The sequence below is a fragment of the Heterodontus francisci genome, chromosome 7 (genome assembly GCF_036365525.1).
Source record: "Heterodontus francisci isolate sHetFra1 chromosome 7, sHetFra1.hap1, whole genome shotgun sequence".
In the NCBI taxonomy this organism is placed as follows: Eukaryota; Metazoa; Chordata; class Chondrichthyes; order Heterodontiformes; family Heterodontidae; genus Heterodontus; species Heterodontus francisci.
The window spans coordinates 108,646,551-108,662,564 of NC_090377.1; the positions used below are offsets into that span (position 1 = coordinate 108,646,551).

The 16,014-nt window shown below is 43.8% G+C and overlaps 1 protein-coding gene across 1 annotated transcript; it reads right to left on the reverse strand.

The window, feature by feature from the left end:
• Positions 1-239: 239 nt before the first annotated feature.
• LOC137371763 (uncharacterized protein DDB_G0286447-like) lies at positions 240-15,665 on the reverse strand. The gene is made up of 4 exons (XM_068034616.1): positions 15,585-15,665; positions 6,084-6,680; positions 3,526-3,650; positions 240-560 (listed from the first exon to the last, which is right to left on the reverse strand). Exon 2 carries the CDS (start codon positions 6,613-6,615, stop codon positions 6,130-6,132), a length of 486 nt encoding a protein of 161 aa, XP_067890717.1. The 5' UTR covers positions 6,616-6,680; positions 15,585-15,665; the 3' UTR covers positions 240-560; positions 3,526-3,650; positions 6,084-6,129.
• Positions 15,666-16,014: the final 349 nt, after the last annotated feature.

The following is a 16,014-nucleotide window of genomic DNA, read 5'->3' on the forward strand; positions in this document are numbered from 1 at the left end:
TATCAGGAGTTAATGAAGAGTTTATTATTTTCATGCTGTTTTTCTGCCGATTTGACTTTCTGTGCCTCTGATCTTTTACTTGTAGAATATTTGATTAATGGCCTTGTAAGACATTCAGAACCAGCCTAACCAAATGGTTGTGGTAATTAGAGTTTAATTAGGACAGGACAAAGCAGTTAAGAATTCAAATTGTGAACAGTTTTACCATATCAGGCAATAGATACAATAATATGAGTTGCTCTCATATAGTTTTACAAAAGTGAAAGAGCCACAGTGATACAATTATTTAATATTCTGTTTATTGTCTGATTTCACATTGACATCTGGTATGGAATATATCACATGATTTAGGTAATTGGCATATTTCTGAGTAGTAATGGTATCAAGAACACCAGTGTAATAAACTATATTCTAACATACTAACAATTAAACTGTAACCTACTTCTAATTAAGTGTGAAACATAATGTTTTAAAATTAAACTCTTTAAGCCATGTGGAATTTTCTTCCTGTTTTTCACCTTTGCTTGTTATCTCCATCCACTCTTCAGTATTCTTAAACTCTGTAATTAAATCAGCAAAATTAATTCATTGAGAATCTGCAGTAGTTTTATCTGAATACTAGATAACCATGGCCATGTGAGCCACATGGAAGATGGCAGGATCCCCAAAGACACATTGTACAGCGAGCTCGCCACTGGTATCAGACCCACCGGCCGTCCATGTCTCCGCTTCAAAGATGTCTGCAAACGCGACATGAAGTCCTGTGACATTGATCACAAGTCGTGGGAGTCAGTTGCCAGCATTCGCCAGAGCTGGCGGGCAGCCATAAAGGCGGGGCTAAAGTGTGGCGAGTCGAAGAGACTTAGCAGTTGGCAGGAAAAAAGGCAGAAGCGCGAGGGGAGAGCCAACTGTGTAACAGCCCCGACAAACAAATTTTTTTGCAGCACCTGTGGAATAGCCTGTCACTCTACAATTGGCCTTTATAGCCACTCCAGGCGCTGCTCCACACACCACTGACCACCTCCAGGCGCGTACCCATTGTCTCTCGAGCGAAGGAGGCCAAAGAAGATTTCGAAGAAGTTTTGTTGATCAATATTCAGTTAGTGAGTGAGCTGAAAAATCTCTTCTCGGTAAAATCAAAGTGTCTTTGTCTTGGATACATGTGTAGAAAGTGGCTGTTGTTGGAAAAGATGTGTACTTACCTTGGGGTATTTATGGTGACACCATTGAGTTAATTGTTTAATTCTGGAAGTGCCTGTCATGATGATAACTCAGTGTTATGTCGATTTGAATATTAGATACTGTGCAGTGCTTTCTGTACTAGTTAGGAGGTCATCTGGCCCAGATGTTAAAGGTCTGATAGCACATGTTAAAGGACAGTATCTGGAGAGCAAAGATCGCTGAATAATGTCTGTGAATTAAGTTACGCCTCAGTTTTATAAAGTATCATTATTGGAGGATCCAACAATGACAACGCGGACTAAAATATTGAATTAGGTTGCAGTTAGGTATGGCTTTTGGTGGACTGGAATCTGCTGGGAATAGAGGTGTAAATCAGTTTGATCCCAATGGTGAAGCCAGTGTAGTAAGTGTGCGATGGGGCACATGGATGGAGGAGTTTGACGATTATGCGGACAACAGGGGCCTGTTTCACGATGGGGCGAGGTTGGCGCAGAGAGCACAACAGAAAGCTTTGTTGCTCTACAATGCTCGGGCATCAGTGAGGGAGACATTTAAAACACTTAATGACACAGGAGAATGGGATGATTATGACAAGGCCATGGATGCATTAAACAATTGTGTGGTGAAGATGAATGCAACATTTCAGTGGCATGTTTTCCGACAAATGAAGCAGACAGATGGGGAAACTTGCACAATTTGTCACCAGATTGCACCGAGCATCGAAAGGATGTTTGTTTTTTTGGGGGTTTTTTTGTTTTCCTCCCACCATTTCTATCTTAAACCCTTTACTTTGCATTTGGCAGTTGTTGTCCTGTCATTTGCACTTCACCCAGACACATCTTTTGTTTCTTTACTTGGTTTTGTGCCATCGAGAGAATCTAAACATTTCCACTTGATATTCAACGATATTACCATGGCAGAATTCCCCACCACCTCCAACCTATGGGTCACCATTGACCGCAAACTTAACTGGACCAGCACATAAATACTGTGGTTACAAGAGCAGATTTGAGGCTGGGAATTATGCAGCAAGTAACCCAGTTCCTGACTCCCCAAAGCCTTTCCACCACTTTCAAGGTATAAGTCAGGAGTGTGATGGAATACTCTCTACTTGCCTGGATGAATGCAGCTCCAACAATACTCAAGAAGCGCTACACCAGTCAGGTCAAAGCAGCCCACTTGATTGTCACCCCATCCACCACATTAAACATTCATGTTCTCCGCCATCAGCACACAGTGGCAGCAGTGTGTACCATCTACAAGATGCACTGCAGCAACTAACCGAGCCTCCTTCCACAGCATCTTCCAAACACATGACCTTAAAGACCTGGACAAATAAGGGCAGTTGGTCTGTGGGAACACCACCACCTGCAAGTTCCCCTCCGAGTTAGAGACCATACTGACATGGATATATATCACCATTCCTTCACTGTGACTGAGTCAATATCTAGAACTCCCTCCCTAACAGCACTGTGCATGTACCTACACCACGTGGACTCCAGCGGTTCAAGAAGGTGACATACCACTAACTTCACAAGCGCAATTAGGGATGGGCAATAACTGCTCGCCTTGCCAGTGCTGCCCACATCCCATGAACGAATGAAAAAAACAGGTAGACGAATTCATGCTTATTGTGCTCTCGATAGACCACACTTTGAGTACTGTGACCATTTCTGGTGAGAGGCAAAAGAGAAACATTAAAATCCTGGAGGCAGTTCAGAAAGTGAGTCTGATCTGTGGTGTCAGAGAACTGAGTTATAAAGAAAGACTTTGTGTTTTTCAGCTTTGAAAGGCAGCATATGAGAGGTGACCGTATAGAGATATACAAGATCAAAATAATAGAAAAACCAAACCCAAAATGTTACTGCCAACAAAACCACACAATAGACCATGTCAAAGCTTAAAGATAAGTTAGTAGGTTAAATAGGAGGTTGAATGAAAGGGGGATAAAGGGATATGGGAACTGGGCAAGCACCTGGGATTGGGATATTGCTCGTGTGGGGATAAATATCAGTGCAGACCAGTTTTAATGTTATGTATACAGTGACCACAGAAATGAGACAAAAATAAAATGTGACAAATAATCTCTGGTGGTATTTACTAAATCTGTATTTTACTCTCTCCAGTTCCTTCTGATAAGCAAGGGGGTGAAAGGTTATCGGGGGCAGGTGGAAATGTGGAGTAATCAGTTTAGCCATGAACTTATTGAATGGCAGAGCAGGCTCGAAGGGCCGAGTGGCCTACTCCTGCTCCTAACTCGTATGTATGTTCTGTCTTGGCGATTTGTAAGTGTAGATCCCCCTCCAGAACGAAAGCCATATATTCCTCTCGTACATGTTGTACCTGTTGTAATTCCATCGTCGTCTGTTGTTCCATCTTTGGCCCCAACGACGCCTCCACCATCTTCCTCCTCTTCTTGAACCATGCTTCTTCCTGCAATGCCTATACCATCCCCTTCTGCCGTATCTCTAAATTAAAATGTATCATTTATATCTTCAGTCCAGAGAAAACAAGGTTTTTTATACAGAGATTTCTAGAACAGAATATCTGAAGAACCCGCCTCTACTAACCAATCAGGTCTAACTTGCAGTCAAACTTGCAATTGTCCAGTTTTAGGCTTCAGTGACATATCTTCCATCGACAGGTTTAAATCTGCCTCAGGTGTTAGTGTGCCAGCTCAGCTCAGTAATACAGCACCTTCCTTGGAGACAAATGATCATGGGATCAATCTCCACTGCAGGATTGGAGTACATAATCTAGTTTCAGGGCAGCACTGGGGGATTGCTGTGTGGTCAGTGGTGCAAATCTTTAGATGAGATGTCAAACAGAGACCGTCTGCTCATGTAGGTGAACATACAAGATCCCACAATGTTACCCAAAGAAGAGCAGAGAGCTCTCCTGGCTAACACCTGCTCCCTCAACCAGCACCACCAAAGACAGAATAATTGCTCACTGATATCACTTGCTATTTGTGAGACCTCACTATGAGCAAGATGCTTGCAGCATTTGCTGAAAGAAATAGTGTGCATTGTGGGTTTAAGCAGTCACAGTCACTGGGTTTGAAAAGATACCAAGTGCTGTCATCAGTGATCTGATTATGGAGTCACTGTGCCAGCTTTATATAAGAATCCACCCTTTTTCTCTCTGAGAAAAGGGGCTGAGGTTTCCAAACCCTCTCAACGCTGCCAGGTCCTCATATGCAGTGAGCAGCTAATTGCAAAATTATGGGTGCACTGCCTATCCGTTGGCATTAAGACAGGAATTTTGCAGGCGTCTCACCAATAATTTTCTGGCAAGCCACTTATGGCATGTTCTGCCCTACCAGTGATCAGTGGACTCAAATAGCTCCACCCTCTGTTTCCTGCTTTCCAAAGGATTTGTTTAGGAATTTCTGAAATGGAATAACCAACAAGTTAAGCTGAAATTTATGCAGAACTTCCTGTTGACGATTTAAGTTTGGATTCTCTGAGATTATTATGAGCAATCGCCAGAATGTAAAAACCAGCGTGAAATAAGTGGATTATCAAAGTAAACAATTGGAGCACCAGGCAAGTGCTAAACTCATGCCAAAGTCCTTCTTTAACAATGAAAATTAAAGTTTGAAGCTCCCAAACAACCTTTTATGCACATTTGGCATAACATGTTTCAGAAAATGTACTCATGAAGTGTTTTAATGATTCATGGAATTCTTAATGCAAATCATTCGAGTACAATGAAGATGCATTTATGGAGACAGAAAATGCATTGTAGATATCAATGGGCAAAAAATTAAAATAAATTTAAGAAAGACATCATGAAAAAAACTAAATATAAGTTTGGATCCTGGTGTGCTTCAATGTTAGGCTTAAATGTATAGCCCATTCAGAACAGGTGCGAATTCAAGAAATTTGTATGAGCTTCAGTTTTCTCTGGCGGCAGAACTATATTGTAGGGAAGTGTGAAATTATCCATTATGGTCGGAAGAATGGAAAATCAGGATATTTTTTGAAAGGGAAGAGACTAGTAAATGTTGGGATTCAGAGGATTCAGGGCATCATTGTACATGAATCACAGAGAGTTAACATGCAGGTTCAGCAAGCAATTAGGAAGGCAATTAGGTAGGTTGCCTTCATTGCAGAAGGGTTGGTGTATAAGAGTAAGGAAGTCTTAGGGCAATTGTACAGGGCATTGGTGAGACCACACCTGGAGTACTGTGTACAGTTTTGGTCTCCTTACCAAGGAAAGGATATACTTGCCTTTAGAGTGTGTAATGAAGGTTCACCAGATGAAAGAGCTGTCTTCTAAAGAGAGGTTCAGTGGAGTAGACCTACTATACTCTGGAGTTTAGAAGAATGAGATGTGATGTCAGCGAGACATATACAATTCTTCGAGGGCTCAACAGGGTATCTCCCCTGGCTGGAGATTCAAGAACCAGGGGTCATAGTTTCAGGATAAGGGATAATTAGGACTGAGAAGAGGAGAAATTTCTTCACTCAGAGAGTTGAGAATTCTCTATCCTAGACAGCTGTGGATGCTCAGTTGATGAGTATATTCGAGGCTGAGTTTGATGGATTTTTGAGTATTAAGGAAATCAAGGGTTGTGAGGATTGGGTGCGAAAGTGAAATTGAGTAGAAGATCAGCCATGATCTTACTGAATGACAGAGTAGGAGCGAGGGGTATTATGCCTTATTTCCTGCTTGTATTCTTTATGTTCTTCTGTTAGTGAGTGGCAGACAGTTTCAGCAGAGGTTGGACAAAATCAGTGCAATTTAGAGGCAGCATAAAATAAGACATAGCAATTTCCACAATTTTTTGCACTGAAAATCAGCCGTACTTAAACTGTTATTTTCACACGGGTTTTCAGGACTTTGAAGGTCATAACTTCATTTAGCAATAATTTTTTTAAAAATCTATGATTTACCTTCCAACTGCATCGTCCTGATGATTCGTTGCTTTCTGATGATGATTCACTGCTTTCTGATGACGATGACAACGGTGGTAATTTCTTTTTTGTTGTTCTTGTTGTTGGTGTTGGTGTTGACATTTGTGTTGATGTTGGTGTTGCAGTTGATGTTGGTGTTGCAGTTGTTGATAATGTTAGTGTTGGAGTTATCGATGATGTCGGTGCTGGAGTCGACGATGCTGATGTTGATGTTGGAGTCGATGATCTTTGTGTTGGAGTTATCGATGATGTTAGAGTCGATGATGTCAGTGCTGGAGTCGATGATGTTGGTGCTGGAGTCGATGATGTTGGTGCCGGGGTCGATGATGTTGGTGCTGGAGTCGATGATGTTGGTGCCGGGGTCGATGATGTTGGTGCGGGGGTCGATGATGTTGGTGCTGGAGTCGATGATGTTGGTGCTGGAGTCGATGATGTTGGCGCGGGGGTCAATGATGTTGGTGCTGGAGTCGATGATGTTGGTGCTGTCGTTCCCAAGGTTATGTTCCTGCATTCTATTTCAACACTCGTGACCATGTCCCTGTCAAGCATGACCCAACTCATGCAAGTAACAATTTCCTACAGATATAGAGGGTGGTATTGTAATTCAGTAACTGCTCCAAAATAGAACGGATTTTATAATAGTGAATCACCATCAAAAGTGGAATATTGAACTAACGGTCACTTGCATGAGTGCCAGGACACTGTAAACATCAAGGGGTTTTATTAACACAGGATATTGTTTTATCATCAGGTAACTGTTACATTGCATATCAATGGAAGGGACAGCTGGACTGCCCAAAGACAAATTGTAGATGAGAGTCGCGACTTTATCTCATGCCATATTTCCCAACATTAACATTTTAACAGCACTGGGCGTCAGGAATGCTGTTGCCTTCTGATATCCAGCATTACTAAATCAGTGGAAGGGGAAGCATCAAAAATGAAAGAGCTGGCTTCCTCAATGGAACTGATCACCGAACCGATCTGACTGGATCAGAAAAGTGAGGCCACTGAGAGAGCAGGTTTGGGAATGCAAATCAGAAAATCCTGAAGCTCTGTCGCAAAAGAAGAGTTTTAACATTTACTGAAAAGTGCCTTTGCAGCATCATAGCCCCTGTTTCTCACACCAAAGAGATTGAACCCTTTACCCTTACTGCCAAACCATAGACAGTGAGCCCACTTCTCTTACTATCATAGCATGGACTATGTACTCCTCCCCTTACTGTCTCACCATAGACTGTATACCTCTTTATTGAAAGGGGGTTGGAGTACACGAATAAAGATGTCTTGCTACAATTGTACAGTGTTTTGATGAGATGATGAGAGGCTGAGTTAAATAGGCCTAAATTCGCTGGAGTTTAGAAGAATAACAGGTGATCTCATTGAAATTTACAAGATTCGAAAGGCACTGAACAGGAGAGACACTAAAATTTGTTTCCACCAGCTGGGAAATCTAAAATATGGGGGCACAGTCACAGGATAAGGGGGCAATCATTTCGGACTGAGATGAGGAGAAATTTCTTCACTCAAAAGGTTGTGAATCTTTGGAATTCTCTGCTTGAGAGGGTAGCGGATGTAACATCGTTGAATATATTTAAGGCTGGGATAGACAGATTATTGGTCTCTCAGAAAATCAAGGGATATGGGGAGTGGACGGGAATGTGCAATTGAAGCCAAAGATCAGCTATGATCATATTAAATGGCAGAGCAGGCTCAATGGGCCGTATGGCCTACTTCTGCTCCTATTTCTTATGATCTTAGCTTCTGATGATGTGTACCCTTCCCCTTGCTGTCACACCATAGACTTTGTACCCCTCCCCTTACTGTCACACCATAAACTGTGTACCTCTCCCCTTACTCTCACACCATACAGCCATAGAGTCATATGGTCATAGATTTATACAGCACAGAAACAGGCCCTTCGGCCCATCGTGTCTGTACCAACCATCAAAAACCTAACTATTCTAATCCCATTTTCCAGAACTTGGCCAGTAGCCTTGTATGCTACGGCATTTCAAGTGCTCATCTAAATACTTCTTAATGTTGTGAGGGTTCCTGCCTCTACCTCAGACAGTGCATTCCACTTGCAACCACCCTCTGAGTGGAAAAGTTTTTCCTCAAAACCCCTCTCAACCTCCTGCCCCTTACCTTAAATCTATGCCCCCTGGTTTCCCTGCTAAGGGAAGAAGTTTCTTCATATCTAACTTATCAATGCCCCTCATAATTTTGTATACCTCAATTAGGGCTCCCCTCAGCCTTCCCTGCTCTAAGGAAAACAACCCTAGCCATATCGGTCTCTCCTCATAGCGGAAATGCATCCTCTCCAGGGCAATCACATCCTTCCGATAGTGTGGTGCTCAGAACTGTACACAGTACTCCAGTTGTAACCTAACTAGCGTTTTCTACAGCTCCATCATAAACTCCCTGTTTTTATATTCTATGCCTTGGCTAATAAAGACAGGTATCCCATATGCCTTCCGAACCATTTTATCTACCTGTGCTGCTGCCTTCAGTAATCCACTACAAACTACAAACAGCAAGGGTCCCAGTACCGATCCCTGTGGTACACCACTGGTCACAGGCTTCCACTTGCAAAAACAACCCTCAACCATCACCCTCTGCCTCCTGCCACGAAGCCAATTTTGTATCCAGTTTGCCAAATTGCCCTGGATCCCATGGACTCTTACCTTCTTAACCAATCTCCCACGTGGGGCTTATCAAAAACCTTACTGAAGTTCATGCAGACTACATCAACTGCTTTACCCTTATCTACACACCTCGTCACCACCTCGAAAAATTCAGTCAAGTTAGTTAGACACGATCTTCCCCTGACAAAGCCGTGCTGACTATCCCTGATTAATCCCTGCCTCTCCAAGTGGAGATTAATCCTGTCCCTCAGAATTCTTTCCAATAGTTTCCCTACCACTGATGTTAGACTCACTGGCCTGTAATTACATGGTTTATCCCTGCTACCATTCTTGAATAATGGTACCAGATTCACTGTCCTCCAATCCTCTGGTGCCTCTCCTGTGGCCAGAGAGGATTTGAAAATTTGTGCTAGAGCCCCTGCTATCTCCTCCCTTGCCTCACTTAACAGCCTTGGATACATCCAAGGGCGGCACAGTGGCGCAGTGGTTAGCACCGCAGCCTCACAGCTCCAGCGACCCGAGTTCAATTCTGGGTACTGCCTGTGTGGAGTTTGCAAGTTCTCCCTGTGTCTGTGTGGGTTTCCTCCGGGTGCTCCGGTTTCCTCCCACAGCCAAAAGACTTGCAGGTTGATAGGTAAATTGGCCATTATAAATTGCCCCTAGTATAGGTAGGTGGTAGGGACAGGTGAGGATGTGGTAGGAATATGGGATTAGTGTAGGATTAGTATAAATGGATGGTTAATAGTTGGCACAGACTCGGTGGGCCGAAGGGCCTGTTTCAGTGCTGTATCTCTAAATCAAAATCTAAATCTCATTTGGGCCTGAGAATTTATCCACTTTTAAGCCTGCTAAAACAGCTCATACTTCCTCCCTTTCAATGCTAATATGTTCAAGTATATCACAATCCCCCTCCCTGATCTCGACAACGACATCATCCTTCTCCATAGTGAAGACAGATGGAAAGTATTCATTTAAAACCTCACCTATGTCCTCCGGCTCCACATACAGATTGCTACTTTGGTCCCTAATGGGCCCTACTCTTTCCCTGGTTATCCTCTTGCCCTTAATAAACTTATAAAACGCCTTGGGATTTTCCTTTATCTTGCCTGCCAGTGTTTTTTCATGTCCCCTCTTCACTCTCCTAATTACTTTTTTTTAGTACCCCCCCCCAACATTTTCTACACTCTTCTAGTTCCTCCACTGTTTTCAGCGCTCTGAATCTGCCATAAGCCTTCTTATTTCTCCTGGTCCAATCCTCAATATCTCTTGAGATCCAGGGTTCCCTGTTGGTCCTATCCTTCACCGTAAAGGGTACATGTTGGCTCTGAGCTCTCACTATTTCCTCTTTGAATGACTCCCACTGATCTGATGTCGACTTTCCTACAAGTAGCTGCTCCCAGTCCACTTTGGCCAGATCCTGTTTTATCATATTGATATCATCCTTCCCCTAATTCAGTCCCTTTATTTCTGGTCCATCTTTGTCCTTTTCCTTAACTGCCTTAAATCTTACAGAGTTATGCGCACTATCCCCGAAATGCTCACCCACTGACACTTCTATCACTTGTCCGGCTTCATTCCCTAGGATTAGGTCCTGTACCGCCCCTTCTCTAGTAAGGCTTTCTACGTACTGGCTCAAAAAGCTCTTCTGTATGCATTTTAAGAATTCTGCCCCCTTTAAGCCTTTTGCACTAAGACTATCCCAGTTGATATTCGGGAAGTTGAAATTGCCTACTATTATTACCCTATTATTTTTACACCTCTCTGAGATTTGCCTACATATCTGCTCCTCTATCTCTCCCAGACTGTTTGGAGGCCTGTAGTAGGTTCCCAACCAAGTGATTGCCCACTTTTTGTTTTTAAGTTCTACCCAAAAGGCCTCATTTGAGGAACCTTCTAAGATAATCAGTCACTCAGAATCACAGAATTGTTTCAGCACAGAAGGAGGCCAATTGGCTCATCGTGTCTACACCCGCTCTCCAAATGAGCAATTCACTTAGTCCTATTTCCTTGCCTTCTTCCCGTAACCCTGCACTCAAAAGCACTTAATATTCAGTGAGCAGAAATGAACACCTCACTGTTGAGGCTTCTCTGTGGGATATTACATCAGTATTTTATGTTTTATAACCACTGCACGATAACAGGGAACATATTTCAAATGAATCATTCATTGACAGGGTGCAGGAAGTTTTAATGAGGAAAGCACACTCTGCCCATGTTGCCCAGACTGGTCAAGAAAGTAAAGGCTTGTGGGATCCAAGGCAAAGTGGCAAGTTGAATCTAAAATTGGCTCAGAGGCAGGGAGTAAAGAGCAATGTTTGATGGGCATTTTTGTGACTGGAAGGCTGTTTCCAGTGGATTTCCACAGGGCTCAGGACTAGGCCCCTTGCTTTTTTTGGTACATATCAATAATTTGAATGTAGAGGGTATAATTAAGAAGTTTGCAGATGATACAAAAATTGACTGTGTGGTTGACAATGAAGAGGAAAGCTGTAGTCTGCAGGAAGATATCAATGGACGAGTCAGGTGGGTGGAACAGTGGCAAATGGAGTTCAATACGGAGAACTGTGAGGTAATGTATTTTGGAAAGGCTAACAAAGCAAAGGAATACACAATAAATGGTAGGCTACTGAGAAGTGTAGTGGAACAGAGGGACCTTGGTGTGCATATCCACAGATCCCTGAAGGTGGCTGGACAGGTTGGTAAGGTAGTCAAGAAGGCATATGGGATATTTGTCTTAATTAGATGAGGCATAGAATATAAGAGCTGGAAGGTTATACTGGAACTGCATAAAACATTGGTTAGGCCATAGCACTGCATACATTTCTGGTCACCACGCTATAGGAATAATGTGATTGAACTTGAGAGGGTACAGAGGAGATTTACGAGGAGGTTTCCTGGACAGGAGAATTTTAGTTATGAAGAAAGATTGAATTGGGTTGTTTTCTTTGGAACAGAGGAGGCTGAGGGAAGCCCTAATTAAAGTGCATAAAATTATGAGGGGTCTAGAGAGAGTGGATAGGAAGGGCCTATCTCCCTGGTTGAGGTGTCCATAACCTAGGGGCACAGATTTAGAGTAAGAAGTAGGAGGTTTAGAGGAGAGTTGAGGGGAAATATTTTCACCCAGATGGTGGTGGGGATCTGGAACTCACTGCCTGAAAGGGTGGTAGAGGCAGAAAACCTCATAATATTTCAAAAATACTTGTAAATGCACTTGAGGTGCTGTAACCTACAGGGCTATGGGAGAACTGGAAAGTGGGATTAGGCTGATGGCTCCTTGTCACGATGACATGATGGGACAAATGGCCTCCTTTCATGCCGTAAATTTCTATGATTCTACAAAACACAACTTCTCTTCCCCTCCCCTTTCAGCATTCCGAAGGGACCACTCCCTCCGCGACACGCTGGTCCACTCCTCAATCATCCCTATCCCTGTCCCCTTCTCATGGCACATTCACAAGCAACACCTATCTTTTTACCTCCTCCCTTCTCACCATCCAAACTCTCCTTCCATATGAAACAGCGATTCACTTGTACTTCTTTCACTTTAGTGTACTGTATTCACTGCTCACGATGTGGTCCCTCTACACTGGGGAGACCAAACACATATTGAGTGATCACTTTGCTGAACACCTCCTCCCAGTCTGCAAACATGACCCCGAGCTTCCACTCGTCTGTCATTTTAATTCTACACTGCAGTCCCACTCTAACCTCTCTGTCCTCGGCCTCCTACACTGTTCCAATGAAGCTCAATGTCAGCTCGAGGAACAGCATCTCATCTTTTGATTAGGCACTTTACAGCTTTCCGGACTAAACACTGTGTTCAACAATTTCAAATCATAAACTCATTCATGCTCCCATTTTTTGGGCTGCAGCTGGTGGTGACGATTCTTCTTCTGTTTCTTTACTTGTCTGATTCCCACATCCTTTTGCCATTCACCGTAATCCCTTTTGTCATTTAATTTCTCCCACCTTCCACCCTATTAGAAATGTTCCCTGTGGCTCTGCCCGCACCCCCGCCTCCCCCCCCCCCCCCCCCCCCAACCTTTCCCTGTGTCTGTATTTTCTTAAAACGTTTTTTACTCATTCATGGGATGTGAGTGCCATTGACAATGCTGGACACGAAGGGCCGAATGGCCTCCTTCCGTGCTGTAACCATTCTACGATTCTATGGCCGGGAATTTACTGGCCACGGGCTTATGAGCTGGGAGGCAGCTAGGCTGGTAAAATTCCAGGGAGCGACGTCGGGATAGCTCCCTGATGCAGTCATGTTGCTGGGAATGTTTTCCAGTGGCAGCTGCATGCCGGAACGGCTGCCCGCCCAATGGCGGCAGGCAGACTATTTGAATCTTTAAAGGCCCAATTAAGTGCCTCCCCCCGGGCCACTGGTGGAGTGGCCATGCCGCCACGTGAGGAGGTCACCCGTTGCTTGGAGGCAGCCTTTCAGCGCCTTCTGATGAGCATTGGAGCCAGAGGCTCCATGTCCTGAAGAGAGGCAGCTGCCAGGGAAGACCGTCCTGGTGGACCCAAACATGTCCGTCCCGGTGGACCCTCTGATCAGTGGGTCCTACCACCCTTGGCCACCTAATATTTTTAATTTAAATTGCCTTCTCGAGGGTGCCTCCATGTTGAGGCCTTCCCATGTTCTCCGGTCTGCCTCAGCAGTGCCTAGGTCTACCATTGGCACCACTGAGACTCCAGAGCTGTCAGCCCTCTGATTGGATGAGCAGCATCATCATCCTACCCACCATCCTTAATGGGATAGCGGGTCCAGCAGCAGCCAATTAAGAGGTCACCTCCAGGAAAATTGCCAGTGTGGTCGGGCTGCCCGCCCATGCAATCATGGGACACACGTATGTTCCCGAAGTCGGAACGTTACCCTTCCGATAACCTTCTACCAAATGGTTCTATGATTTATTGCCCATCCCTAATTGCCCTTGAGAAGGTGGCAGTGAGCCGCCTTCTTGAACTGCTGGTGTCCCTGTGGTACAGGTACAGCCACAGTGCTGTTAGGGAGAGAGTTCCAGGATTTTTACCCAGCGACAGTGAAGGAGCAACTATATATTTCAAAGTCAGCATAGTGAATGATTTGAACGGGAACTTGCAGGTGGTGGTGTTCCCATGTGTCTGCTGTCCTTGTCCTTCTAGGTGGTAAAGGTCATGGGTTAATTTGCTGTCGCAGAAGCCTTGGCAAGTTGCAGCAGTGCATCTTGTAGAAGGTATAAACTGCAGCCACGGTGGAGAAAGTGAACGTTTGAGGTGGTGGACAGGGTACCAATCAAGCGAGCTCCTTTATCTTGGATGGTGTCAAGCTTCTTGAGTTTTGTTGCAGCTGCACTCATCCAGGCAAGTGGAGAGTATTGCATCACACTTCTGATTTATGCCTAGTGGATGATGGAAAGGCTTTGGGAAATCAGGGGATGAGTCACTCGTTGCAGAGTTCCCAGCCTCTGACCTTCTCTTGTAGCCATAGTATTTATGCAGCTGTGCAGTTAAGTTTCTGGACAATGGTAACCCCCGAGGATGTTGGTGACTTAGATGAAGAGACTGTGACTGTGCCTTTGCTCACGATACAAAGCTAGTTGGGAATGTTCAATATTCAGTCCATTAACACCCTATTTGTACTAATGCTTTGTCTTTCAACACACCATGAACATATTGTTTGCCTTTGCTCCATGACCTCTTGGTCAGCTATGTGGCCTTGGCCAATCTACACGTTCTCCTTTGTTATCTCTTGTTCCACCCCCGGCTCACTTGCTTATAACCTTTGACATTTCTAATATTTGCTAGTTCCGAAGAAGGGTCACTGACCCGAAACGTTAACTCTGCTTCTCTTTCCACAGATGCTGCCAGACCTGCTGAGCGGTTCCAGCATTTCTTGTTTTTATTTCAGATTTCCAGCATCCGCAGTATTTTGCTTTTATTACAATGGAAGATAGTCACTGGCGAGGCCTACTGCATCAAAACCAGTGTTATAGTTTATTGTATAACTGCCCTGTCACTGATCCAAGCTTGTTCCATGCTGACAGTATAGCCATGCAAAACTATCCTTCTAATGCTGAGACATAGATGGGTGCTTTATTGATTTCTGCAGTATGGGAACCAGTGAGAAATATCAGCCGACAGAGGACTAAACTTCAAATGTTCCTTGGTAACTCATTGTGCCATTTTACTGTCACAATAAAGCTTTCAGTGGAAACATAGAAACAAAGAAAATAGGAGCAGGAGTCGGCCATTCAGCCCTTCGAGCTTGCACTGTCATTCAATACCATCATGGCTGATCATCCAAACTCTGTAACCTGTTCCCACTTTCTCCCCGTATCCCTTGATCCCATTAGCCCGAAGAACTATATCTAACTCTTTCTTGAATATATTCAATGATTTGGCCTCAACTGCTTTCTGTGGTAGAGAATTCCACAGGTTCACCACTCTCTGGGTGAAGAAATCTCTCCTCATCTCAGTCCTAATCGGCTTACCCCTTGTCCTTAGACTGTGACCCCTGGTTCTGGAATCCCCCACCATCAGGAACACCTTTCCTGCATCTGGTCTGTCCGGTCCTGTTAGTATTTTGTAGGTTTCTATGAGATCCCCTCTCATTCTTCTAAACTCTAGCGAATACAAGCCTAATCGAACCCAATCTCTCTTCATACATCAGTCCCAGGAATCAGTCTGGTGAACCTTCACTGCTCTCCCTCCATGGCAAGAACATGCTTCCTCAGCTAAGGGGACTAAAACTGCACACAATATTCCAGATGTGGTCTCATCAAAGCCTTGTATAATTGCAGAAAGGATTCATTATAACAGAGAAGCAAACAGTAATCATTGTGATACTCACAGCATCTGGGCTAGTTAGCAGTGTACAATTTGCCGGATCGATTCCAGAATCTTTGAGACACATAGTTTCCTGGACATCAATAATTAAATTCACCCGGAACTGACGTTCTCCTAAATTAGTAACCTAACCAACGGAAAAATGAAGGGTGTTTGAGATAATACTTATAAATAATGATATAGTGCCAGACAGAAATCTTCTTAGTTTCCTGTACATTATTACACTCCTATGAAACACTTTGGGAGATTTTACTTTGTTAAAGGTGCTATCCAAATTTAAATTGTTGTATTGTGATCAGTTAGTAGAAGTATGTACAAAGTTATTGTGGTGATTATTTGGCTTGTGTAAGTTCTACACTGAGCAGACTGATTCATTGGTGATTTATTAAGATATTCACATGAACAGTAACACGAGTTGATCTTTGCTGGTGCTG

Excerpts from the sequence above, each read along its gene's own strand:
- LOC137371763 (XM_068034616.1), bottom strand. The coding sequence starts at position 6,615 with ATGCAGGAACATAACCTTGGGAACGACAGCACCAACATCATCGACTCC.